Source organism: Orbicella franksi, chromosome 9 (assembly GCF_964199315.1).
Source record: "Orbicella franksi chromosome 9, jaOrbFran1.1, whole genome shotgun sequence".
In the NCBI taxonomy this organism is placed as follows: Eukaryota; Metazoa; Cnidaria; class Anthozoa; order Scleractinia; family Merulinidae; genus Orbicella; species Orbicella franksi.
The window spans coordinates 23,965,432-23,993,064 of record NC_138153.1 but is presented as its reverse complement, the minus strand read 5'-3'; the positions used below and the strand labels follow the sequence as shown (position 1 = coordinate 23,993,064).

The 27,633-nt window shown below is 38.6% G+C and overlaps 2 protein-coding genes across 4 annotated transcripts; one reads left to right on the top strand and one right to left on the bottom strand.

Annotated features, from left to right (window-relative positions):
- Positions 1-5,264: 5,264 nt before the first annotated feature.
- Positions 5,265-21,091, top strand: LOC145496707 (uncharacterized). Its single transcript, XM_081476442.1, has 16 exons — positions 5,265-5,949; positions 7,655-7,803; positions 8,775-8,858; positions 8,964-9,086; positions 9,926-9,970; positions 11,590-11,721; positions 11,953-12,000; positions 12,537-12,626; positions 13,648-13,704; positions 14,903-14,950; positions 15,329-15,430; positions 15,991-16,044; positions 16,148-16,231; positions 16,387-16,443; positions 16,849-17,068; positions 17,575-21,091. The coding sequence occupies exons 1-16, from the start codon at positions 5,735-5,737 to the stop codon at positions 17,648-17,650; spliced, it is 1,584 nt and encodes a 527-aa protein (XP_081332568.1). The 5' UTR covers positions 5,265-5,734; the 3' UTR covers positions 17,651-21,091.
- Positions 21,092-21,114: 23 nt separating this feature from the next.
- LOC145496706 (uncharacterized) lies at positions 21,115-26,971 on the bottom strand. Of its 3 annotated transcripts, XM_081476440.1 has the most exons (8): positions 25,814-26,971; positions 25,043-25,146; positions 24,587-24,671; positions 24,247-24,356; positions 24,056-24,151; positions 23,524-23,618; positions 22,933-23,056; positions 21,115-22,698 (listed from the first exon to the last, which is right to left on the bottom strand). In XM_081476440.1, the coding sequence occupies exons 1-7, from the start codon at positions 26,284-26,286 to the stop codon at positions 22,976-22,978; spliced, it is 1,044 nt and encodes a 347-aa protein (XP_081332566.1). In that variant the 5' UTR covers positions 26,287-26,971; the 3' UTR covers positions 21,115-22,698; positions 22,933-22,975. The 3 variants fall into 3 exon arrangements, with proteins under 3 accessions (XP_081332566.1, XP_081332565.1, XP_081332567.1); XM_081476439.1 differs by having other exon boundaries at positions 21,115-23,056; XM_081476441.1 differs by lacking the exon at positions 24,056-24,151 and having other exon boundaries at positions 21,115-23,056.
- Between the last annotated feature and the right edge of the window lie 662 nt (positions 26,972-27,633).

Genomic DNA, 27,633 nt, shown 5'->3' with positions numbered 1-27,633 from the left:
CAAGATCTATCAAAAGCTCTCCTCGCAATAAATGAACCATACAGTGCTCAGAAGAACAGGAAAAATATCGTGAAATTAACACAAGTCAGCAAGTTAACGCTTCCAACCGAGATTAAACAAAGCGTTGCCAATTTTCCCAAGTACACCACACGAGGTTGTGCCAAGCCGCAGAACGTGTCCTGAACGTGTCATATTCCCGCACGTGTCCCAGTTACGCTTTCAACTTAAGCACGGAAAACCTAAATACCGGTACCTAATGAGATCCCCATGGTGTTGCCTGCCCGGTCCTGACCTACATCAAATACATTGTGTGTGGATAATTGACCAAGTGTGAGGTTAAGATGACTGGTAAGGTATTGTTTTCAGTTGTGTCTTTATCTGCTTTATGGACCGAAATGCAGTCGAGAATGATATCCCCTCCCCTCCCCTCCCTCTCCCCCTAATCAGCAAAAATAGAAAGAGAACAATAACAGACATGCGAAGGAGAGTAAGGAGATTCTTCACTTGAATCATGTGGTGCCTGAAAGCTATCGACCGAGCTCAAATTCATGTAAGAAACATCATCTCAGAGCATCTCTCAGACTTATTCAAATTCATTGGGTTGTAAATACTGGCGTTTTGAACATGTTGAAAGTCGCGGACATTTCCCACTCTCCGAGCTAAGCTTTTCGCAGCTCGGCGAACAACAAATTTATGTATAAACAAATGACAAACTTACTTAGCCTTCTCGAAGTAAGCTACAGCGACATACAACAGTTTCTGACAAAGCCGGATAAAAGTTAAAGTTGTTATCCGTGAGAGAAGCAACATATACCTCATTGCAAAAGGTTTTATTGAACAGCCCATTCCATAATTACAATTTAGAATGCAAGCTACCAGTCTCAGCGTCAAGGACTATTTCAGACGTTTTCCTTCCAAACAAACATCAGATGAGCTTTAGATATACCCGGCAAGAGAGGGTTTTCCAATAAAGAGAACTTCTAAGAAAACAACAAGGGCTTTTAAAAATTACAGCAAATATCTTGGGTGCATCTATCACCTGCAAGAAAAAAGGGTTGGTTTGTGATCTCTTAAAAGAGATGCTTTCAGCAGAGCGCAAATTCTAGCTGGCCATGTACTTTGTTGATGTTCAAACCAAGTTCCAAACTTTGCTGCGGGAAATAGGATCAAATAGTATAGTTTAACCTTTTAAACCCTACACTGATCATATTTCTCCTTTCCCCTCATACATTCAACACAGTGCTCAAATGACGAAAAGTGAAATTCTCCCAGTTCTTGAAAGAATGATAAATGTATGGATACCAATAAGGATAATTTTGATACTGATATTGGTGTCTTTAGAAAGCCCCCCACTGGAAACGGTTAACACTAATTCTAGAAAAAATAGCAATGTTAGTTTCTCCAGCGGGAGTTTTTGTGGCACTACTGTGCAGATGTATAAACGAGTCTAAGACTGCCATGAAAAAGGCTTTCTTTAAGGCGAGTCTTCTGATCCTTGTGTAATTGTACTCAAATCCATCACGCTTTAACCAACACTGAATATATTGTGCCATGGTTGTTCTTCCTAATCGTCCTTCTGACCCACCAGGTGTTGCTATTTCAAGTAAGAAAATATTCCGGAGCCGAAGTTTGTGTTTTACGTTTAAAAATTGTATTCCTGTGTTAACTTGTCCAGTTTGCTCTGCCTCAACAGCTCTAGGCTCAAACATACGTCGTCTGTTCGCCGTAATGAAATGACCAGTTTCACTCTGACTCTGAGGGCTCATATCAGGCAGTGCATTACTTGAATCATGACTAAATATGTTCAGTTTACTCCGCAAGCACACTTTTCATCTAATACTGGGTTCATATCGTAATATGTTTGGAACACACATGTTTATTAGAAACGCGTTTCCACAAAATATTACATTGTTCATAGAATTTGTTCCCAGACAAGGATTATTCATGGTTTTATCGTTAAGTTGCGCGGTTCTACAATTCTAAAATAATAATATTAATGAACTGAAGAATTGCAGTATCATCTCTTTAAAATTACCCGTCCCCCCGTACACCACATCGGTAAAAAGGTAAAGTCTGCATATGAGCCAAGAGGCCCAAGAGGCCAGAGCTTATCCCGGTTTCCGTAGCATGAATCCTCCATCCTCCGGATGGGATGATAGTCCACCAACACTAAATTCGCCGGTACCCATTTATTTACCTGGGTGGAGAGAGGCACTGTGAGAGCAAAGTATCTTGCCCAAGAACCCAACTTAATGTTCTCGACCAGGAATTCGAACCCGGACCGCTCGATCCCGAGTCGAGCACACTAGCCATGAGGCCACCGCGCTTCTCGCGCCAGTACTTCACTTCGATACTTCGTCATTACTTCAAGAGTTTCCTCGAGCATTCTATTACGCATCTGATACAATAAAGATGAGTTGCTTTTCACTACCATGCATGATCTTTATCAAGTATACAACCCCATTATTAACGGCAGTCAGAAATGTACTTACATGTCGATACACTGTATTACAGAATTTAAATTATCACCTTGGATGATACTTTACACATCGATACATACCTTGAAATACCTTATAGCTTGCCTCGATCGATCTACTAAACAAGGATATTTCGGCTTGCTTTGCCTTGTAATGATACAGAAGACATCCTCAAAATTACGACCTTGCTTTCCAGTATTATATCAGCGCAAATATAGGAAATAAACTGGTTAGACATAAGAGGGTAAACCTGATATAGAGGATCAAAGTCGTGGTATTGCTGTAATAACATGACCTCGAAGTATTTCTTTGATAAATGTTTGCAAAGACATTTGAAATGCTAACTTAAATAACATATGGGCCACATAACAATAGAAACTTCATAGAAAAGTCATTGATTTCAGTATAAACGAAACAGACATTGTTTTACTGTCTGAGAAAAAAAAGTATTAACTCAGCTTAACTTTTTTTCCAGCTTAATTTGTGAACCATAGAAATTTTAACACCTGTTAAATAAATTATCCGGGTTTTTTGCCGGTAAAAGCGTTCAATCAGAGTTTAAACAAACATGCCGTTTGATACCGACTTCACTTTGCATTACGAAGTTGACGTAAGACTCCATCACCCAATAAAATAAGACAAAACTTGCCGATAAACGAGCTAGTTTCATGTGGAAGGTCCTAGGGACTCGTTATTCGTTCATTGATCTTTTTACTTCGGCACAAGCCGAGGAAGAGGCTTTTAACAGAAGGACTTCCTTGCCCTTTCGCGTTCCTAGCTTACTTAGGTCTGTTCCTCCGAAAGCAAACCAAGAGCTATGGAAGTCGTTAAAGCTGTGGAAACACTCGCATATCGGCTCGCGTCCCCCAGAATTCTCGTTTGCCCAAACTTTCACTTGCGTTTCTATTAAACAATTAGATTGTGAGCTCGAGATTTCTATCGCGTGATAGAAATCAAGAGCGAATAATCTAATTGTTTTAGTATAAATCCACTAGTCGTTCAAAACTTTATCTAAATCCACCTCGAAAACGTCAAGAAGCGGCTGTTACTTTGTTAACAAGGGCACACTGCTACACTACTCATTTTCTATCACATAATCGTTAGTGAGTAGCGTAGCCAATCATAAAACGGCATTCGTGATAGAACGCTAGTTGATTTATACTTAAACTCGATAGAAGCAAGGAAAATGTTTTCCATTTCTTAAATAATGCATGCTTGAGGTCTAAAAAAACTGCCGAACAAGCGGAACGCGAGTACGTTCAGCACTTTTTCTAGACCTCAAAAGTGCATTAATTTCTTAGGAAACATAGGAACACCATCCTGTTTTTGGTTTAGTTAGTTTAGAGTAAATATAAAGCATGAAAACGCGAAAATCTTTACATCTCAGAAGGGTCGCTATTGGGCTGGTATCACTGACGAATGTCTCGGGTGGCACCCGAGACATTCGTCAGTGCTCCATAATTTCAAGCCGTGCATCTATAAAAAATAATGCACGCTCAGCTCCAATAGCGGCTATTCAGCGGCTATATTCCAAAATTCAATCGAAAGCAAACTGATGAGTTTTGCGGGGAAATTTCACAAATGAAAACTTTGTGATAAACCAATCAGATGTGGGCAGAAAACTCGCATATAAATCATTCGGGCCAAATGACAAATTCCATGTTCCGTACAGTACTAAATTTGTCAGTGTAAATAAATTAAAATATTCCTTGAAATCTGGTTATCAGTCATTCGGTTTGCACAAATTAGAGTGCAATTGTGTTTAAGTGAGAAGGCTGAAAACCACTTTATGATAATGTAATAGCTTGCACATGCGCAGAACCATGAAACTATCTTTGAACATAATGAAAAAAGAAATAATTTTCCTGTAGCGGAATTTGAAATTTACTTGATTCAAAGAACGGCGTATTGACTTATTTCTAAAACAGGGATATCATTATGAATGCAAATTTTTTCTTGAATGGGGTCAAAATTATGCCCAAGAAACCGTCCAAAAATGGAGGAGGAGCGGGAAAAAGAGATAAGTGACTCATTGTTGAGTGCTCTGGGAACATGTTGTCTCCTTTATAGGAATGAACGGAATGCATAGCCGATTTTTTCAGATCAGCACTCTGTGTTCATGAGATCTCCATTCTGGCGGGGTGTCCCCGGCAAACTGCCGCATAAGTAAGTACGAGCAGGTCGGGAGCCCATCACTAGGAATGTGCAACTCCCACACTAAGCCTATGTCATGGCATTTTTTACAGATCGATGGGTTTATTTTTAGGCTTCTTTTCCCGCGAAATAACAGCCTCGTTCCTCGTTCCCCCCCCCCCCCCCCCCCACCAAATCTTTAAGGGCAAAGCCGTGGGAACGAGGTTGGCGAAATAGGTCAATTCCGATCTACATGAGCGCGCATAGGTAAGGAAAAAATGGCGGCCTCAGGTGGACATGTCGGCTTAATCTTCCGGTGAAATGATGACGTCAGTTAAAAATTAAGTCAGTGCTTGTGATTGGTCACTGAGGTTCCCGCGGTGGTCTGAATTCGTGGTAAATTCAAACTAAACATAGAGCGGTCTGTGAACACGCCGTGACAGGAATATGGGGCAGTTTCACGCACCTATCTTATTTAGAGTGGTCATGCACTTAGCTATACAAGCACTAAGCTTAGCTAGTTTACAGGCATGCCACTGAAACAAAGGAAACAACTAATTCAAATAAACGTAACATAGTAAAAGATCCCAACTGGCATGAGGCAGACCAGTTGGCTACTTACAAAGCATGACCAAGGATTTGAACTCGGGACTACCAAGAAACAAATCCAGCAAGTGGCAGGGTGGAGGCCTTGAACTTATTTATTTTATTTATTTATTTAACATTTCTTTATACACGGTTAAAAATTGTATTGAACCACTCGGCCACGCTGCCTCCACGATTCTTGGTGCTGCAATTGGTAAAGGCTTCGAATTCAAAGAAACTAACAAGGGAACCTACGACTTTTAAAACTGAATTTTTAGGAATTGGAAAAGTAAAAGGTATTTCCAAAACTGTAGTGTGATCGCCCGGAAACGAAACGCGAAAAATAGATCCTGCTTACACGAAGTACCTCCGAGTAATATTGTAACCCTCAGCTGTGCCGAATGTTCGTGGGCTTCGTCGGATTCGAAACTTCGATCAAATCACATTAGAGTTCTGCTATCTGGACTGCAGTAACCAATTTATTCACGACAGGACATCTTTGGAATACCGAATAGAAGGCTTCACGTCACCAATGTAACATGAGCGCGGAGTTGCGAAAATCTGCTGGCTCAGATATCAAGCGACTGCAGGAGATGGTCAAGCGGCTGGAGGAACAGAATGCGCAACTGAAAAATACTGATAACCGGCGAACACCGAACAAAGGTGAAGACAACATGGTGAAAGTCAAGTTAAATTTGGATGATGTCCCTTTATTGGATTTAAACGCAATGGTAGAAGAAGATGAAGATACTTGGTTAGTAAAGACAGTAAACAGAAAGGTTTTTTTGGTCCCGGCCAGCTGTTTATTTTAGTTTCCTCGAACCTCATTTTATTTCTCTTCGCCTTTGAACTCGAACTGACCTTACGTACGTGTATATATATAGCTACAATAAGTAGTTTATAAAGGGTAAATCGACACGTGAAAGGTCTTCTAAACGACAGGCGTCATTTCTTGCATCTCAAGTAACTTATAATACAGTGGCAGCCTTTAATTTCTGTTATTAAGAAACGAATGGGCTTATGGAATCTTCACGCTCATTGAAGTACAGTTCAATATTGTCAATTACTTAAAAACAAGCCACTTCAGAACTCTAGACGTCACCACCATGACGTGGGACTTCAGAGTTTGTTAAATGCTGAGGGCATGGAGCACCCTTAACACTTTTGTTATATACAGCAGAACTTCTGAATACGATCCTCATTGTCCCTTGAAACATTTCAAGTTAATCAGGGGCAAAAATTTAGAATGTACATATTATTATTAATTAAGAGCCTGTTTGGATTGAACAAGTTTCCCCACCCCTACCACAGTGAGTCACCCCTCATGCCACATTATTATGATAATTGTTTCCCACTCGTGAAGTGGAAGATCTGCACAAAAAATTGATAGTAATGACGCAGTTCTATGGAGATCTAATTATGGTCTGTGATTAGTTGTTGCTTATAATATGAGGAGCAGCCAATCTTAGATAGTGTGTATGGATCTCTGTAGAGCTTCATCATCAATATGGAATTTCCTGGGTCGAATCTTAAATCTCTTTTGCATGCAGGAAGAATTGAGGGTGAGAATGTCTTTCTGCAGGAAACGGTCAAAATCATTTGAGTATTTATGCATACTTCTGAAAATTAAAATTATGAATCCTGACCATTTTACATGACTGCCAAACTTCGTCCTCAGAAGTTCAATATTCAAAGTGAGCCTTAAAACACCCACCTCTGCCCCTAAGGTGTTGATATAAAGAGTCCTGTATCTTCAAAAGTATTTCGACCTTGACGTATATAGACACCTTTGTACTAACGATACTAAGCTTTGTCCCTAAGGTGTCGATATAAAATGGCCTGTATATAAAAAAATATATTTTGGCCCTAAGGTGCCAATATTAAAGAAGCCTGTATTTAAAAAATATTTGGAGTTGAACTTGTTTTACATGATTATATCAAAACTGGCTTGATCCATCTGGCATTTAAATAAATTGCCAACAATTTATTTAAATGAAGTCAACAACATACATGAAGTGTTTTCTTGTTTCTCTTCACTGTTCAACATGATTGTCTCCATCAAAAAATTGTATTAGTGAAAAGAGTTAGTAGCAACTAGCAAAACTATATAACAGGCAGAATAGTGAGCACATTACTGTGGATATTTTTGTAGCCATAATTATGTATTTTTCTATATGTGCACAGTTATATGTGTTGGAAGCCTGCCAAATAAATGATGTATTCATGTACTTTTCATTTGAAGCAAGAAATTAATCCAATCATCCATGAGGATTTGTTTAAAGTCTTAATTTTCTGCGAGTTACATGTATGTGCAACCAATATTGACTGTATGCTTCATTTTTGCAGTCCTGCCGTAAAATGTATCAGCATTGTATGACATCAATTGGTTGTCATGGTAAAGATTACCATGACAACTAATTAACCAACCAATTATTATATTTTGTTCCAATACCAATCAGGTTATATGTGTCCCCAAAACACCCACCATCAGCAGAACAGAAAAAGATCAGTCCTTATAAATATCTGAAGGACAGTTTAGATGTACCTGAACTCAATAAAGTGAGAGGATCTCTTTTGGCAAAACTGGAGTCAATTGCAGCACAGGAAGGTGAGTTTGTATCCTAGATTATAAATCAAAACAGTCTGAGATGTGTTTTAGTTCAGTATATTCTGCAGAGGTTCTGTGGCCTCATGGTTAGTGCACTGGTCTCCTGATCAAGCAGTCTGGGTTCGAGCCCTGGCTGGGGACATTGTGTTGTGTTCTTGGGCAAGACACTTTACTCTTACAGTGCCTCTCTCCACCCAGGTGTATAAATGGGTACTGGCAACTTAACACTGGGGGTAACCCTGCGATGGACTGGCCTCCCATCCAGGGGGGAGTAGAAATTCTGGTAGTCGCTTCATGCTACAGAAACCGGGATAAGCTCCAGCCTGATGGGCCACTTGGCTTATATACAGACTTTACCTTTACCATTTTTTGTTCTGTTTAGTCAACCTTTTGTGATCTATTATCCAATGTATCAGCATGATAGCAAACAGTTTATTTCTGCCTTTGGATTCTATTTTATTAGTTTCCAGTCTTGCCTATGTTAAAATTCTTATTCACCATCTTCAGTTTTTGCTGGACTTAGATGTTGTACATATTTTTTTTCTTACAGCAAATTCAGGGCATTAATGGCTTGCTATGTCATTCTGTTTATGTCACTTACAATATTGTGAATAAGCTACAATTGATTTTTGTCTCCAAAGTATAGCTGATTGAATTCGCAAAAACATGCCCGCATTGACTGAAAGACAGTCCCACTGGCCAGAAGTCCTCTGACCACCCCCCAGCAAACCACCAGCAGATAGGCTAGTGCCTGGGCCATGTGCCCGGCCTAGCCTTAACGCCCACCCTCCCCCTCCCTGGGTTTAAGGTTGCTAGCTTAGCCTGGATTTGGGCTATGCCCAAATCCAGGTGAAAACTTGGTGGGCGTGTTTTTGGGAAATCGCTCTGATATACAGTCACATATATGTATTGTGGATAAGTAATGTAATGTATTAACTGTTATGTAGTAATGTAAACATTTTCTATTACAGAAGCTCTTTCAAGATCTCCTCCCCATTCTAGTGTGGATGGTCGTCATAATTCTTCAGTGCAGTCAAGACCTCCTCATGACAATAGTAAGTGCTGTTTGTTATACAGTTTCATAATCAATTAGAGCTTTATTTTGGAAACATATATTTGTGATTCACCAGTAAGAATGTATAATTTATGTCAAACTAAAGGTTCAGTTGAAACTACAATGCCACTAAGTGATGATGATGATAATGATCATGTTCAAGTCACACCACGTAGACGTGTTCCTTTAACAACTGCAAGCCTCGATGATTCTGATCTAGTTGTGAAAGGTACCTGTGTTTCAGTTATATAGTGATTCATACTCTGCTAATTAATCATTTATCTATTTAGTCTGTGAGATTTTTTTGAACCTAACATACTGTCTAACATACATGTGATCATGAAACGTTATGTAAGTTGTTGACTCCAAATTATCCAAACCTTAATTCTGTTGACTTTTAAAATTATTCATTGTTTCTTTGTGCTCATTAACTAGTCTTTTTGCTGACTTCAGAAACTGTTTCAACCTGTGAGTGGCAACAAATTAGAATAATCAAGCGTTGGGTCTCTTTTTTGTATATAACATTCTTTCTAGAGTTGGAAAAATGATGAAAAGTTAAAATTTCTTTGATTTTGTCATTGTACATAGGATATTTTACCTTAGTTAGATTATTACCATTGTTAAATTGTATTTTATTTAAATATTTGTTTTCTTTTGATATAAACCGCTCCATATCAGCCTAGTTTATAAGCTGCCTTAATTATTCAACCTGCTTATCAAATAATATGTGGTCTGTGTATGTATAATGACTTTGGAGTAGTTAAGTACTGAGCTGTCTGGCCAGTGGTAAAGTATGAGTACATGTATTATTAACGACCCTAGTCAGCCTCCGCCATTTTCAAGGCCATCAAATTTAGTCATATTGCATATAGTGAAGCGAAATCTTATTGCTTTACTGTAACTCGTGTTCCTGAAAGTATATTTAATTATCTTTAGTAGTTTCACAGTGATTTCCTTCTTTTTGACAAGCAGCAAATAAAATATAATGGCCAAACTCTTGCATGTAAACAAAAACAAAGTTGTGGCTGACTAGGACCCTTTAAGAATCACTGCATTCTCTTATGGCAGGTCTGAGAAGAAGAGGAGCACCATCAAAGTCAATACCATCAGCAAGTAATTAAACCAAACAGTTTATTTTATTGCCAGTTTGTAGTGTAATTAATACATACAATGATACCATAGTCTGTTCACCATATTTAATTAACACAAGGACAGTAGACACAGAAAGTCAACCTACTCCCAACAGAGTTATCTCAATTAAGAGAAGACATCTCAGTTTCTAGGGTGGACATAAACTGTTGTACATAAATCATGCCAATATAACTCTATCAGGCTCAAGACACTCCTATCCCTTTGACCAAATTTTCTTAGTTTACCCTCCCACTGGCATTTCTTTCAAACGTTATATGGTGTACCTGCCCATATTGATTTAGCTCCTGCAGTTTACATTGTATTTGAACCTGCTTTTAAGCAGCAAGGGAATCAAGTCATTATTTTTGAAAGCCATATGACCTTAATGCCTCCACAGTCAAGTGCAGATCAATACCCTCAATCAATACACAAGATTGAGCCTCAATCAACACTCGATTGACACCTTGGTTGACACACAATCAACACTTGATTGACATCTCGGTTGAGAGTTGACTAATTTTTGCAGACATGCCATTGAGTGTCAATCGATACATATGAGTCAGTTGACAATCGACCAACTTTCGACTGACTGTCAATCGAGTGCCAATTAAGTTGTCAATCAAGATGGCCATCAAGTGTTGATTGACATGTTGATTGAGGGACTTAATTACAACAGCACTCTAGCATGGAGGACTGGGATTTATTTCAGACCAGGTATTTGGTGGAGAAAATATGTTTCTCCCAGAACCTTATACTTAAACTGATACAATACAGAGCTCTGTTATTTAAAAGTGTCTGTGACAGATATTTTGTTATTGGTTTATGGAATCTACCCGCTATTGTGATATGGAAATCGAAAAATAGAATTGGATATTGTTGTTTTTTACTGAGCTGCAGCCATCTGAAAACATGAAATTCCACTTCCGGTTGGGTCAGAAACCATGTGGAGTTTAAGGACCTGGGACTTGTCAGGCTCTGACATCAAAACAAAAATGTAGATCTACTTAATATCTTTCATAAATGTGTAGAATTTTGGACCAAAATTAGAATTGTGTTTGCTTGCCTAATCCATAGTACAGTGGAATCCTGATTTTTTAAACCTCCAAGGGAAATGAAAATTAGTTCAAAAGATCCGAGATTCGAGAAATGGAGGGAGGGGGGGGGGGGGGTAAACTACATTGTTTGACTGAGGAGGGGAAACGACTTTTGGTTCGAGTTATTGATCGGGAGGGTTTGAAAAATGGGGATTCCACCGTATACCGAATCTCACTTATTTTTTCGTTTCTATTCGTTTGGTTCAAAAAAATAAGTAGATCTACATTCTTGTTTTGAAGTCACAGCCTGACTAGTCCTAGGTCCTAACCCCCCACAGTTCCTGACCCAACTTGAGTAGCAGATTTAGGTTGTTTGATAATTTCCATCGTTGTGATGTGTATGACTAGGGTGTGAAATTAGAAGTCAATTTTTTTTTTTTTTACAAGTTTATCCAACACTTTCTGCAGGGTTACTAGTGCATTTTAATTTCTTCAAAGATCCAGTGTTCATTAGGGTCATCTGAATGATGTTTGATCATACTGATGTTTAAATTGATGACCTTGTAGATTCACCTCAGAACTCAAGACCAGTGAATGAAGATGATGACAGTGATGATAACAGTGCACAATACATACCACAGAGACGTGTTCCAGCATTTAATTCTTCTAGTCAGGAGAATCCAAGCCTAGTAGTAAAAGGTAATAATTTAAAATGCCTGTTTGTCAAAGGTTAGAAAGTTGGTTAGTCGTTTGTATAACTGTGTGGAAAGTCAATTTATAACTGTGTGGAAAGTCAATTTTTCTCCAATCAATTATTTTGCAGCTTCAGTGAGTCTAATATTAAGAACTGGCTCGTACGTTTTTGCTTGAAACAAACCTGACTAAGTGTACTACTTATTATGAACATTCAAATGCGTATGTTTATGGCAGGTCCACTGAAACGAAGAGGAGCATCACCTCAGCCAAGAGCATCGCTTGGTTAGTGTTAACACATAGTAAAGTCGTCATAAAATCATGTGTAACTAGTAATGAATCCAAAACAGATTGGAAGTAATACTCAGTCAATCCATGTTGTGCATATCAGGATATAAGGCCCCAAAGAACACTCAACAGCACTGGCACCAGACCTTTGCCAATTAACTTGTAACCCTCCAAAACTCCAACCATTTTCTACTATCTCTTGCTCCACAACTCATTTCCATGGCCCCCTTGGTCCTGAACCCAAGAAGAAATTGAGCAGGCCATCTTGTTCCTTTTCCATGTATTTAGAATGGTCGTATATTGTTAAAAGGAAGACAACAATGCTGTATTTAATAGTTATGAAAGAGGAATAAAATTTGTCTCTTGTGAATCTCTGATTGTGCATGTATATATGCTGAAAAGTGATGAAACTGTAACAGTTTTAAATTTCAGTGAAGGTGATTATTTTAGGTGCATTATATACAATAAGCATTTCAAAAATAAATTTAGCTTTATATGTGTTTATTAACAACATGTGGCTTCATTGCAATTAGATGATGACGGTGATGACGATGATAGTGACGGTGTAGTTCCACAAAGACGTAACCAAGTATTTCAAGAACATGAGGACTTGGTGGTGAAAGGTGAAGCTTTTTTTTTTTACTGTTCACATTTTTGACCTGTTTTGCTTGTATGAGCAGTTAATTACAACAAGGGAAAAAAGGTATACATGAGCACAACTCTTGCAGCGAGGTTACATGTACTTACAAAAGTAATAATGTGAGAAACTGTCATGATAAAATATATTATAGGGTTGCTTTGCACAAGACAAAGCAAACTTATCAACACAATGGGTCCTCTTTTGATCAAATGTGAAAAGAACTATCATGGTAAAGATTTGTTCAAATCAAGGTGTGGATTTGAAATCATTTGAATGTATGTAGTCACTCACAAGCAGGAAGATGACAGGGGGAAAAGTTTGTCTTCTCTTTTTCAGTTTCTTCTAAGCCACAAGTGGGGAATTCTTGGTTTTCACCAGTAATGTGATCAAAACTAAAAATCGTAACCATTCAATAAATAAATTCAAGAATCTGGGATAGATGGTTGCTTTATACACAACCTCGCCAAGAATCAGGTTTCTGCTGTTGTTCATTTGCCCGTTATTCACAGAAGTGTGTCACCCAAATTTATGGAGCTTTGTATGGAGATGCCATGTTTGTGCCCCTCCGAAGGGCACAAACATGGCAGCTGTAAAATAACAAAAGCATCTGTCGTTGAGTTTTGCTAATGAAATGAACATTTTTACTCTAGAGCTCCGACACATTGAAATAAATGCTTCTTCTAGTGCAAGCACCATTTATTTAGCAAAAGCTTAAGCAGTAACTCATCTTTTGACCTACGCGACAGTCTTTTCAGGCCGCCATTTTCATGTCACACAACATAAAGCTTGGAGTGCTCTATTACAAAAAGGAAAACTTTGTTGAGCTAAAACATAGTCAAATGTCATGTTCCTATAGGGTCTTTTATCTGATGAAACTAAAACCTCAGAAGGAAAGATAATTTCTAATTTTTGAATATGACTACGTCACATTCATACCAAGAATAGAGCTGAAAAAGGCTCCACAGATTAATGTTTCACCATTGAGCATGATGTTTATCTCTCAGGTCCATTACGGAGAAGAGGGCCTGGAACTCCTCAAGCAAGACAACCAGCGGCAGCTGGTGAGTTGATTAACAAAAATTTACTAAAGTAGATTGATTGCTTATAGGCTAGGATTGGCTATAGGAATGACTACTGGGGCAACTATTTTTTCTCAATAGAGGGGAGGTCTGAATGTTCATGTTTTTTTGTGTGCATTATGGGTGAGGAGCGCTGGACAAATTGAACCATTTCTGGTCACATTGATCTGATCAAGTTTGTGAATTTTGATTGATGCCATGCAGGTCTGTAGTACATTTTCTCTAACTAATAGTGGCACATTCTCCTGTAGGATTGGGATGAATTTAAGGTGGCATTTAAAAATGTAACTACAGTGTTAAATTTCCAACAACATAAAAAATATGTCACTTTCTTGTGGCAAAGTTTAGTAAATTGTAAAGTTTGGAATCTGCTTGTTTTATATAATAAAGAATAAAAAAGTGTGAATGATGTTGTCTATACATCAGTCTTCCAATTGATTACAAGTAAGAACCAATCAAAATGTGAGAATAATTTGACTTATAATGCATCATATATTTTCACTCATGAGCGATTGGTCTAAATGCATCACATGACTGAATATCCCCCAACTAAAACTGGGGAATATCCAAGGATACTCCCCAATGTGTTGCAAAAAATATTCGATGGTTAATTAACACAATAGCTTCCATTTGTCATGAAAATATGCTCGAATATTTGTCCATGGACATTATCTGTTCCTCAAAGCTCACAGTTTTCCTCGAGCTACGCTCGTGGAAAACTGTTCACTTCTCGGAACAGATAATGTCTGCAGACAAATGTACGAGCATATTTTTGCACCAAATGGAGAGTATTGTCTACATATTATGTGAAATGCGATTGATGTCATGGCAAGTTGATTATATATAATCTGACAACTAAAATATTCTCTATATGGGTATTTGATTTGTGAAATGGTTATCAGATTTTGGTGAAACTAAACCCTGGAGTGGATATAGGATTTTAGAGTAGGGGGTGACTCGAGATAAGGACCTCCAAGGGCAGTCCCCTTTAGGGGGTCCGGGGGTATCCTCCCCTGTAAAATTTTTAAAATTGAGGTCCTATAAAGTCAGCATGTTATATTGTCTCACTTTTTTTTATTTAAGGGGTTCGACCAAACCCCCCTGAACCCCTCCCCCCTCCCCTATATATATCCTCCTTAGAAACCTAGTGTTGTGTAACATGTGGCGCATATTTTGATAGGTCCACTGAAAAGGAGAGGAGAATCCCCCCAGTCCAGAGCGTCACTTAGTGAGTGTGTCATAATTTGTTGACTATTGTATGTAGGTCTTTGAATTCAAAACTGAGCAAACCCAATTACTCCAGACCAGAAATAACTACTGAAACATCACCAACATGACATCGACTTTTAACAAAATGTCCTAAATGGCCATAACATTCTAACCACATCACATGTAAGAACTAATTTCCGACTTACATGTATTGAAATATGACAACTGGATGACTGATATTTCAAGGAAAGTGGGTGCTTACCAAGAACAAACAAGCAAGTCTTATGATATACCACTTGTTTGTTTAACATACAATTACATGTACATGTACCCATATAACTTAAATTAAATATATAATTTTCATTGCACCCAACCTCCTTTTTTTTTTTTCAACAAGATGTGGCGTCATTTGAAATGGATGACGATGACGAGAGTGATGGTGTAGTTCCACAAAGGCGTGTTCAAGTATCTCAAGAACACGAGGACTTAGTAGTAAAAGGTGAAGAAAGGCGTTTTATGACTTTCTTAGGGTTTGCAGTGCAATTCCGATTTCTCGAACCCTCATTTTTTCGAACCTCCCCATAACTCAAGCCAAAAGTCGTTTCCCTCTCCTCAGTCAAACACTGTAATTTTATCCCCGATTTCTCAAATCATCAGATTTTTCGAACCAAATTTAGTTTCCTTTGAAGGTTTCTTTTCTTTTCTAGGCCGTACTGATATGATTTTGAAAGCCATGTAGTAGGCAGATACCATAGTTTATAGAACAGTTTTCAGCTGGGTGTTGTAAAACCAAAACCAAACCAATAACATAGCCAGTCAAGGTACCGTAGTAAACCCAAATCAAAGTAATTGCCTGATTACTTTCAACACTCGATTGACAATTGCTCTTACTATCAGTCATTTGCTTTGTTGTTTGTCCATTTGGTTGGTTAGTCGATTATTTGCTTGCTTTTTATTTTGTTTGTTTTTCTGTGATAGCCTAAACTTTATATAGTAGACAATTGTATTTTCGAAGACAGTTTATAGTTTGTTGAGGGAAATTTTCTTTTTATACTTTAGGTCCATTACGGAGAAGAGGGGGCCCTCCACAAGCAAGACAACCTGTGGCAGCTGGTGAGTTGGTGAACAAACGTTAATGTCAAGGTTAAATCAACACGGTGAATTACAGGTGTGTCACTCATTTTCTTTAATTTCTTTTTCTTTCATTTTTTTCAAGCTGACAGTGACGAGGACTTAACACATGTGCAGCCCAGAAGACGTGTCCCAGCTGCAAACAATCAACATCAAGACGATTACAACAGTAAGTGTTTGAAGATTTTTCTCCTCTGTTATGATACTTCTGAACAGTTACAGGTTGCGGGACATTGTAAGAAACTTAATAGTCTGATTATGATAGACTGCAGAATAAATGTGGCATGTTGGAAATCAAAGATTGTGTTTTCAATTTGTCTCCAGGCTCTTGGCAGCGAGAAGAGTTGAGATCTGATCATGACGTTCCTATAGTAACAGCAGGTACATGTAACTTCACTTGACGGAATCTCTTCCCGCAGAACATATAATGAGCGATAACAATCTAAGTTTGTTTTATCCACACCATTTACCCCTTTTTGTTGTTTGAATATATGTATATTGTTAAAATGGATTTATTGCATTGGTCTGAAGTTTAAAGTGCAAACATAGTCACTGTATTGGTTCTCAGATCAAACTGTATGTTTAGATTCATTCAGTTCTAACTTATTTGCTTTTGCTGAAATGTTGAAAGCGTTTTTAACTCATACATGTCTAGGTAGAGAAATAACTGTGACTTTTCGTCAAAGCTGATAATAAGTTTAGCTATCTCTCTCAGTGATAGTGAATTTGTTCAGACTCCTTTTCCTGTTACATAATTATTTTTGTCTTTTCAAATTCTACTTAAAGTGAGAAGACGTGAACCGAATCAAGTCAGAAGACGTGAACCTGGAGCGCGGCCAAGGACAGCAGAGGATGTCGAAATACGCAGGCGCAGTTTGCCTCAAGCTCCAACACAAAGTAGAGGCGCTCCTGGCCAGGTTTCTGCCAGTAGACGTCCTAACACGCCACCACACACACCATCACCAAGGAAACCAGTGACACCCAGAGGTCAGCTGGCAGCACCTAGGTATGAGATAACAATCTAAAGTTTCTCACTTGTTGCCAGTTATAATAATAATAATAAGTAGGTAAAAAAGTCTTCATACAAGCGAAGTGGCCCATCAGGCTGGAGCCTATAATAATAAGTAATAAACTTTTATTTATCCACGGTAGCGATTAAAGCTGTCAGCCCCGAGAGGGTTTTTTCCGGGTACTCCGGTTTTTCCCTCTCCTTAGAAACAAACGTTTCCAAATTCCAATGCGATCCGCATTATTGTCAAGCACTTTCTCATGAGCCTCTGGTTCGGGTGATTACGCAAGCACTCCCTGTGTTTGACATTAAATATGCATTTACATTTTTTTTTTAACTTTACCCTTACCTATTACAAGCCTTTTATAATAAGGACTTATTTTAACCTGAAAATGTTAGTGTCTTTCTTTTTTTCATGTTAATTCGGTTTTATCCTAATTACAAGTATAACCTGCAAGCCACACATGTACGCACTGCGCACCTATTTTTTTTATTTCTCCAAGGAGAATCCCAACGCCTCGAGGAGTAAGTCCGGCAAGATCCAATGGTGATGACAGTTGGAGTGAGGGGTTCTACTGATCACATGCAGTATTGCTCAGCATTTAGGCGAGAATGCACGAAGTCTCGTGCCACTGCAATATTCAGAGACCAAATCTAGTGTATTTTATTTGCGTGGACTACCAACTATTTAGTTGTTTTACGCAAATTCAGTGATAAGGGTGAACTGGTCTCGAACATTTTGCGTTCTCGACAAAATGAACAATCATGCAATGTGGACAAATCGAGATCTGGAAAATTGGATTCAAGCCATGCTATACATTGTGCGGGATGGGTGGGTAGTCAGTATTTGTTTTAACATATTTGTTTATTTTGATTTTATTTTTAAGTTTTAACCCTACACTAATTGGACCATTTTTAGGATGGCGTCAATAGCCCTTTTTACGCTCGTTTCCGTCTTGGGTGGAGACACGTTCTTGTGTCTGGGGGCGGTGATCTTTTGGTGCTGACCAAAAGGATCGCGGTCTCCGCAAACGAGATTGTTTTAGGGAATATTGATGACATAAGTTGTGTTACAACAAGTCAACTAGGCGCTCACCAGACTTGCCAGCTTCTCTCGCTTCTCAAGACTTGCTAAGTTTGATGAAGATTATCCCAACATAACAATTTGATATTCAATCGGAATCCGGTGATCCGGTGACAGATTTCCTCACAATCGAACGATCGCCTGTGGCTGTGAAAAGTAGGCTCTCAAAGTAAAATTATAGCAGAAAGTCGTCGTTTTAAGGTGGTTCAAGACAGGTCCAGCAGTTAGATTTTGATGGGTCGTTTATAACCACTCGTTATCACTTGATGCTACAATCGTGGTATCAAAAACTGACCAGTCATTGGTGAACACATTGTTATCATTTTCCTGACACAATAGTTTACCATAGCAACAGTATGACCTGCTAAAAACACTCTTAATTTCAGCTCTAGCGGCTTATAATTCAAAAACGGCACGGTAAGATTTTTTTGTATCATCAAATTTTAATAAGCATGATAAGAAGCAACTTTTGGTTAAGTTTTAAAACAATTTGTAAATAGGGTTCAGAGCCACTATAAAGTTTTGAAATTTTAAGGTGGCTCTGAACCCTGTGTACATAATAATCAAAATCTAAATGCTGGAGACTGTTTTGAGCGACCTTAAGGAGAAGAAATGAACGTGTGTATGGAATTCAGGCACAATAAACTTAACTATAACGCTGCGTCAGTTTTGAAAATTATGCCATTCTAGAAAATAATATTTAATAATTACTTTCTTCCATGTAAATAAACCGGGTGCATTTTATTGGGAAAGGGAATATTAGAACTTGGTTTGAATGATATAAACAATCAAACAATAAACAGTGTGAAAATCAACTTTTTTCTAAGAGACTTCAAATTTAAGAGAGCGTTAATTTTTATCAAGGGAATAATGCGACTTAAGGTTGCAAAACAGGAAACTGGAGCTATTGGCAGAATGCTAAGCCGGGTGATAAAAAGAATACAGACCATATATGCAGTTGAAGTGTAGCCATGGCAACTTCATGGAGCCGATCACGACACGAAGCCCTTTCCCACTGTATATTCCGTGAATTTCGTTTGTAACGACCCTCGTTACTTTGAGACCAACTAACTTCCGAGTTAGGATTTCGAGTTGGATTTTCGAGTTAGGGTTTCGAGTTGGATTTTCGAGTTAGGATTTCGAGTAGGATTTTCGAGTTAGGATTTCGAGTTGGATTTTCGAGTAAGGATGTAGAGTCGGTTTTTTTCACTAGTAATCCAGCTGCAACGAATCGGCGAGTTTGTCCGTAAACCGTCTCGTAGATTTCCAGTCCAATTCAGCCAACAAAAGAATTCCTGTAGGGGTGGGGTTAGTGTTTTGCCTTTTTATTGCACGTAAACAGCTACATTTGAATCACGTGGTGCCAGAACGACCAAAAGGAGGAATAAACCTATACATCGAGCTCGGGAAACATAAGCTCGATCAGATAGTTGCAAGGAACAAAAGAATGTTTCTGGAGAAACGTATAGCCTTCTCAAAATAAAGCTACGGCGTCTCAGAAGAAAAACGTACAAGGACAAATGATATAATATCCGTGATAAGAATCTACCCACTATACTTGCAAACAGTTTTAATCACAGCCGGCCCGGCGTCACAATATAGAATGCAAGTGAGTAAAATTCATATTTTGTCCCTCGAAAGCAAACACATGGAGACTTAAAAACATATCTTGCAATATCAATGAGCCTAAAAAAGGCATAAACACATGGCAAATTACAAGGGTGTCAAACTCGACGAAGCGACATGCAGATAAGAGCGGAAATCATGCAGACCTATGACCTCTAAACCTTTTGCTATAGCACGGTCTTACGGCTCAATTCTACGTAAAATTCCTACTTATAACACAACATGAAGTGCCCTTGATAAACACGAGTGAAGCAACAAAAAGGTCGATTGACCGAACAGAGAACGGCAAATGTACAAATGTCACTAACCGTAGGAGTCGTGTAGGCTTGTCAACCCCATTTTACACTGATGTCACTGATTAGCCATCGAGTGCCTAGAAATCTAGAAAAAAATGCCGTTAAAAAAAACAAAAAATAACGAGGTCGAGCTTCAAACAAATAAGGATCGAAAAGTACATTACGCCATTGGCTAGCTCTATCTTGACCAATAGGAGTCGTGTTTGGCCTGTCAACCATTTAAATCATCAAACCACTAAAAATTTATTGGAAATCCCGTCAAAAAAATCCCGCCAAAAAATCTAACTCGAAAATCCAACTCGAAAATCCAACTCGAAAATCCAACTCGAAATCCAACTCGAAATCCAACTCGAAATCCTAACTCGGTAAAAAGGCAACCTCCGTTACTTTCACCTTTCGAGGCCTTTGGGGCTCGCTACTTTCGGAGAGCGAAAAAAACGTCATAAAGTTTTTGCGGCCAAATTAAAAGACGGACATACGTAAAAACAGAGAAACAGTCTTAAAAGGTGAAATTCTTCGTTCCAGTAAATGTGTGTTGCTGCCACATGGTTTACCGCTTCATACCCGCTACTTTTGGGGCGTCGTCCGTAAGCTACTCGCAGAGTCTTTATTTTTATCCAAGAGAGACTATAATGACGTTATTAGTTAAGCCATGCATGTTTACCTAGTTAGACGTTTACAACGCGTTCTGCAGCTCGCCGCTGCTGGCTTTGTAACTGGCAAATTTGCAGAGGTGTAACATATTGCACAAACTCTCCGCTCTAGCAGCGAAATCAGACGTGACACACGCACACGCCTGGAACTTTCAATTTCTGCCCCTCAAACGCCTTAAATTCCGTGCCTGCCTCACTTAGTTCTTTCGATAATATGCATGAGTTCAATCGCTGGGCCAAACTATATTTTAAACGAAAAGCTGAGGAAAGACTTTTCATTTAATTTTAACTCATTTTAAATCTTTTAACATTTATAATTTTTAATTTGATATTTTGGCTTTTGTTGTAAGCTAGCTGTATCATATAAACTCTTGGTCTTCGGCCATCGTAGCTTGATCAAAAATATAAAACAAACAGGGGTGATAAACATTTTCAAAACATGCATTTTATGAACTTGACGTTTGGTATGCTAGTCAACATACGTTTTCAAAAGTATAACCGTTAAAATATTTTGGAAAGCTATTTATACTGTATCAATGGTACACCTCAATGGAGTTCTGGAACCTAGACAGAAAACATCTGCAGTAGAAATTTAAGGTAATTCCACTGAAATAGAACCTGCTTTGAGATTTTTGTGAAATTTTGCCTATTGATTGTTTATATTATAGGAAGTGAAATTTTGAAATAAAAATGAGGGATCCCCATGTTCGTTTAGGAGCAACAGCACCTTGTTTACATCCAATAAATCCCAGTCACGATTACTTGCTAAATTCACGTTTCCGACGATTGTTTTTTGTTCTACACTGAGAATTGGTCCATATTTATTTTACACAGAGAAATATATTATTCAATTCAAAACAACAGAAAAAATGATAGGTCACCATACTCGTTTGCGAGAAAATGACGGTTCACCTCTATGGCGAGGTCCAGCCGTACAGAAAAAGCCTCCATTTTTTAAAGCGCGCGCGCTAATCACGCGTGAAATTATGCGCAGTAAAGCTACCGTTGCTCTCAGGTGATACGTCTCTGGTCCGAAGGTGATGGTTGTCTCCGTAGTCATTTTAAATGAAGCGAAGCCTGAAACGTTTTTAGTCCGTGGTTTTCATTGTGAGACAAGTGGTATGCGCTTGGCTTAACAATGAGCCTCCCCCCCCCCCCCCCATGTTTCAAAATGCTCAGCTGCCCCCGCCTTGTATTATTGCTATATGTCTAGTGACACTTTGTGGAGCTTTGAATGGTTTATAGACCTATACTAAACAGAATTGTACAGAAGGAATCATTCAAGCTGTGTGGTGCTGGGTCTATCTGTTAATTAACTTTAAAATGTGACTTAATGACATTGTTTTGGGAAAGAGATAAATGCAATCCAGGTAATATGAAAATTGTTTTACAGTACTGTAAAGCAAAGTTCATTTGCAGTATCCTTGAAATAAAGGTTCTCTTTACGGATAGAGCCAGTCATATGGTTCACATAACAAAGTTTGAAAATGTAATAAACAAGCAGAGTAACTCTTTATGGCAGTCTGTTGATCATGACTTTTATTTAACTTGGTGGCTCCTAGAGCAGCCTTTGGTTTTTGACCCATAGAGCACAATGTCGTGCCAAGTAAGTACGACCCTACAGGATTTTTCCCGCTGAGTGCAATGCAGGTGCCTTGTATATTGGTATTGTCAACTGGAGTGTGCAATGTCATACCAGGTAAGTATGACCCTACAGGACTTTTCCCACTGAGTGCAATGCAGGTATGTGGCTCTTTCAAAAAAGAGCCTTTTTGAAACAGGTCTTGCATGTTAGTCATCCATCTTGCTCCACAATACTCAGTAGTTCACCTGGAAAAATCTACTCCCGACAGCCTCCCTGAATAGAAATGTTTTGGGGCAAAGATTTTTGTGACCTGTTCTGCGATTTGGTCAGCGCACATCCTGCAACAAACTGACTGAGGTTGCTTCTCTGTTAACATTTTCATTCTGCAATGAAACAATAGCAGTAACAGTGTACATAATATCAGCCATACATGTTAAATTTGATGAACTGAAACATGGGATATTTACCATTGGCATACAAAATCAGTAAGCCACTTTATCTGCACATTGAGTATATAAAGTATACTGGTAGGGAGGGGGCAGGTGGGTGGATCACCCTGGTATGTATGCAGATTATTAAAGGCAAGCACCTTCCCAATCTACCTGTCTGTGACTTACCCAATCCATTTCTGCCAGAGAAATGCGCATGTTGAAAGTGCGGTCAGCAAAGTAAATTCTCTTTGGGCAGTAGATGTGTCTGAACGCAATTGTTGAAAGACTCCACCCAGTAAGTGCCACGACACTGCAATTATAGAAATGGTTCACTGTTAAAGTAGCTTTGTGATGATTTGTCAAAACCTTTCTTGGAAATTATTTGCTCATTGTTCGTGTTCTTTGGCATGATGAGCTAAAGGCTTACTACCAAACACAGAAGAAATACCAATGGCTGCTAATATACCAGATAGTAGTCCTCAGCAAACCTTGTACACCTTTGATTCTAAAATAAATTTGTGCAGGGCAGCCACTGCTCTTGCATTTGTAATTTTAGTCTTGCTGCACTGGTATCCAGGTTTCTTGCACTTTGACTCGGGATCAAATCTACCATGGTTGCCCTACAATAATGAGTGGTTACATTCCAGATTTTTTAAAAATTTAATTAAACACTAGGATTAGTTGTTACTCTCAGAAATCCTTGCTTACATTTCAATAACTGATATCAATCAGTTTTCTTGACCTTTTCAAACCTGATCATGTAGTAGAGTGCTGTACCTGATAGTGATCAACTACTGTGGGCAGTCTCCTCCTCAGATCATCTGGACTTGTGCAATTCTTCATGGAGTAGAAGTGCCGTTTAACACTGGCCTCTAAAAAATATTGGGAAATTCAATAACAGTGATGCATCTCAATAAACCTGACTACCCCTGAGGGGTTGTACCTAAATATACTATTTTGTTGACTAGGAAAAGAAAGATTGCAGTACGTACACTTGTCTGATAGCTCCGAATACCACTTTTCACCTTCCCATTTCTGTGCGCCACTACTTATTTCTTTCATGGCCTTTGCCACTCCCTTCATTCCCAAAAAGCAACAAGAAATGAGGTGAAACAAAGTAAGATTACTGATTCACTGGAAGACAAGGCTTATGATTTTAATTCTAAAGAAGTTGCAATGCCATGACACACCATGTATTGTCTTGTTTTCAAATCTACTTAAAATATGTTACAAGTGCCAGTAATAATAAGTAAAATCATGTTCTTAATGTTGCAATATGAATTGAATCATCACGTAATTAATTTCTTACCATGCCAAGTGTCAAAAGAATTTTGTATGTTCTGCTGTAAAAGCCAGTTTTTTATTTTTGGCAAAAAGTCATGTGCCACTTCTATCACATTGAGTCCTGAAAGATATACAAGTATATGTTAATAAACTACTGTTACATTGAGAGAAATACATGTAATCTAGACGCATGACAAATGGTGCGACTGTAAATACCTTTAGCTTGCACAACAGGGATAATTTTTTTAATAGCCTCAAACTCATGTGTTTGGGAGCTCCGAAACTCTGCTTTGGTCACCGTTTGAGTAGCCAGCACATGTTGGGACCTATAACATAGTAATGCTTCACTGTAAGTGACCACTGGAGACAGGAAGGCCCAGTTACCATAATGTACTAAGACATGTCTTTGGATTTTAATTTAATATTGCACTGCTATTGCCCATTTAAAACCCAAAATCAATAAACAGGTTATCCACAATAGGCTTCTATAATTTGGTACGCCCCATGTCCCTCTGGAGGCAATAAGGATTAATGATGATGATGATCACTGACTTACAGCTCCATTCCTGTCCTTGTATGAATCAGTGTTTTGGACCTCACATATACTGCTTGCTGTTGATGCCTCTGCAGTTTGTCATACACTACAAAAAAAAAGGCACAGGTTTCAATACAGGTACTGACATAATTACATTCCAAAAAGAACACCAACAGTAACAAACCATTACCTCCTCACTCAAAAAAAGGTAATGATGAAGATGAAAACTATGATAATGATAATGATGTAATGTGAACTGAAGTACAATGATAACAGTAAAAATAATTGCACTTTTGTTTATGTACAATTACCAATTTCAGCACTTATAAGTACATACAGCTGTAATGAGGGCATGATGGAAATTCAGTCTTCAGTGTGCTAGTTTGTTATCATAGTTTACTATAATAATTATAAAATGTTTTCCCATCATAGTTAATAGTATTTCACAAAGAAACATTGACTATATCAAGAGCTCACCAAAATCAATATACTTGTCTCCAACATTGCCAGGTTCTGCAGCCTCAGCAAAGCCTTGGTACTGGCTTTCAAGCAAGCCAGAGCTCATAAAACCATGAACCAACCTAAAAAAAAAAAGGATGGACAAGCCATTGTTAACAGTTCTTCCCTAATCCTGTGTAACAGTTAGTGCAGTGTTGTGGTTTTGCAAGCAAATCACAGGATGTTTACACGTAACGTATATATGTAATACCAAATTCCAAGGAGAGTGCCACCGGTGCATGAAAAGAAATACGGATAAACCGATAATAAATCAGTAGTCATGCCTTGAATCCTTTTTGCGACTGTAAATGTAACTACAACAAGGGTATTACTTGTTGTAGTACAATAAGCTCTATTCATTCTCAATTGATAACAGCGAAGTCAAACACAACTCAGATTTGTTGGTGTAAGACCTCATACCCATTCCTGCATTCCGGGGACATCTGGTGAAACAACTACACGACTAATTCAAGAAGGAAATAATTATTTCTAAATCGTGAAATGACTAGCTTAAAAGTAAGCTTGTTTGCTACTGAAAGAGCAGCACTGTGATAAAAATATAAATAATTGTGTTATCTGCAACAGACCAATTTCGATATATTAAAATTCAGCCTAAAACAATAGACCTCAGTACGAGGCTCTGGGGAATAAATACAGAGTTTCTGGGGTTTATTCCCCATAGCCTCGTGCTGAGATCTATTGTGTTTGGCTGAATTTTAATATATCGAAATTGGTCTATTGGCAGTGTACCTGTTGCCAAGTATGGACGAGCTAGCCCACTTGACTCTGTGCCCCTTCATGTAGTACAACTCTGTCCTCAGTACATGCCCATCCATAGCTGCAGTCCCATCGAAACCGCATTGCAAACCACATACACATCTTGTGGCAGTTTCCTGTAGCAGAACAGTAAGACTGTCCTGTCCACAGACAAAAAAATTTTCATCCTCACGAGCAGGGGACAAAATCTGTTTACATGGTGGAGCTTCCCCACACGGCCACTGACACTGGAAGTCGGTCTTTTTGGCTTCTCTTTCGGCATAAAGCTCAAAGACAGATTCAGTGACATTCGCTTGCACTTCAACCGAGTGCATTTCTTTGTCATCTGGGCCGCTTTTCCCCTCATAACGATCCATGAGAGCGATCAGGAAATCGGCATTGGTTCGACCAGATCTAAGATCGGCCATATTGCCTAGCCGAACGAATCTCTCGCTTGTGGCTCTCATCTCTTCTTCTTTACCGAAACCGAACTGAAAATTCAAACTTAATTGCGGTTTGCGAGGTTTTTCCTTTCGTCTCTACTTGTAGACTCTCTACTGATCGCACTTAGCTTTCTTTGCACAAGCACGATTGCGAACATAGGCACGCAAGGCGTGCAAGAGTTATTTTTTTTGTGAACTATAAGTCTCGGAGATAGGAGCATTCATGGAACTGTTTAGAGTAATGATTTGGTTGATTTGACAAGTTTTTTTGGTTGCGATGTACAGCAAGAAAGAAACTGGGAGTTTATGATGTACATACGATGTTACATCGGTAATGGTAAGATAACTAAATAGTAAGCCATAAAATGTTTGACTGAACAAACTACAGTAATCTGACACGTCTCCAGATTAATGTAGATACCATCTTATTTTCTAACAGGCAATTTTATTCGTTCTTTGATACAAACCACACTGTGATTGGTCTGACACGCGCACATGCATAAATCCCTCACTCACCGATCACGTAGCCCTTCCCCCGGAGGGGGGGGGGGACTCCCTTATATGGGCTATATAGGTCTGTGCGGCCCCGAAGGGTATGGTTTTTCAGCCGTTTTGGTCATAAATAGGGTATCGATTTCAGCTGATTTTGGTCATTTTGGTCATAAATAGGGTACGGTTTGTGCACTCTAGCCTTGATATGGGTATGCTTTAAGAAAAAGCCACTTTTTCATCATTATCGAAAAGAAAATCAACAAAAGCCCTTTAAGAAAAAGCCACTTTTTCATCATTATCGAAAAGAAAATCAACAAAAGCCCTTCACAAATTTATATGTTTACGGTAATTTAACATTCGTTTGAACTAGGGAGCTAATTATAACGCAGGTCTGAAGCAGGATTTTGATTTGAGGGTCAGGTCGTAAATAGGGTTTCGAATTTTTGGTCAGGTCATAAATAGGGTAAGGAATATCGCAGATTTTGGTCAGAAATAGGGTAAGGGTTTTGGGAAGCGGGCTGCACACCCCCAACCAATTTTTCTGGGAGTACCCCCTCGGGAGCCCTTCCAGCCCCCAAGAGGAATTTTTGCTCAAAAATACTCGAGTTAAGGGAACTTTTCGCATTTTATACGAGTCGTAAGTTTACCCTTTTTACACAACACAACGCAACAACACTACTTCACCGAAAATTGACAGAAAGAGAAAAAACCTCTCTGACACGTTGAAAGTCTGATTTAATTAAATTGCACTTTAACTTGGTGCCACACAGTCTTCAAAGAACATTTGAACAGTTTTCATACTTTTTACCTTTAAAAATATCGGACTGAAAAGAATGTCATAAAATGCCCATCAAATAAAAATATTAAACTGCTACTGCA

Coding starts and splice junctions, on each gene's coding strand:
- LOC145496707 (XM_081476442.1), top strand. CDS start 5,735: ATGAGCGCGGAGTTGCGAAAATCTGCTGGCTCAGATATCAAGCGACTG. Junction 11,722..11,952: donor TCCAAGCCTAGTAGTAAAAG/GTAATAATTTAA, acceptor TGTTTATGGCAG/GTCCACTGAAACGAAGAGGA. Junction 15,431..15,990: donor CGAGGACTTAGTAGTAAAAG/GTGAAGAAAGGC, acceptor TTTATACTTTAG/GTCCATTACGGAGAAGAGGG.
- LOC145496706 (XM_081476439.1), bottom strand. CDS start 26,286: ATGAGAGCCACAAGCGAGAGATTCGTTCGGCTAGGCAATATGGCCGAT. Junction 24,672..25,042: donor AGACAAGTATATTGATTTTG/GTGAGCTCTTGA, acceptor TTTTTTTTGTAG/TGTATGACAAACTGCAGAGG. Junction 24,357..24,586: donor ACAAGGACAGGAATGGAGCT/GTAAGTCAGTGA, acceptor ACTATGTTATAG/GTCCCAACATGTGCTGGCTA.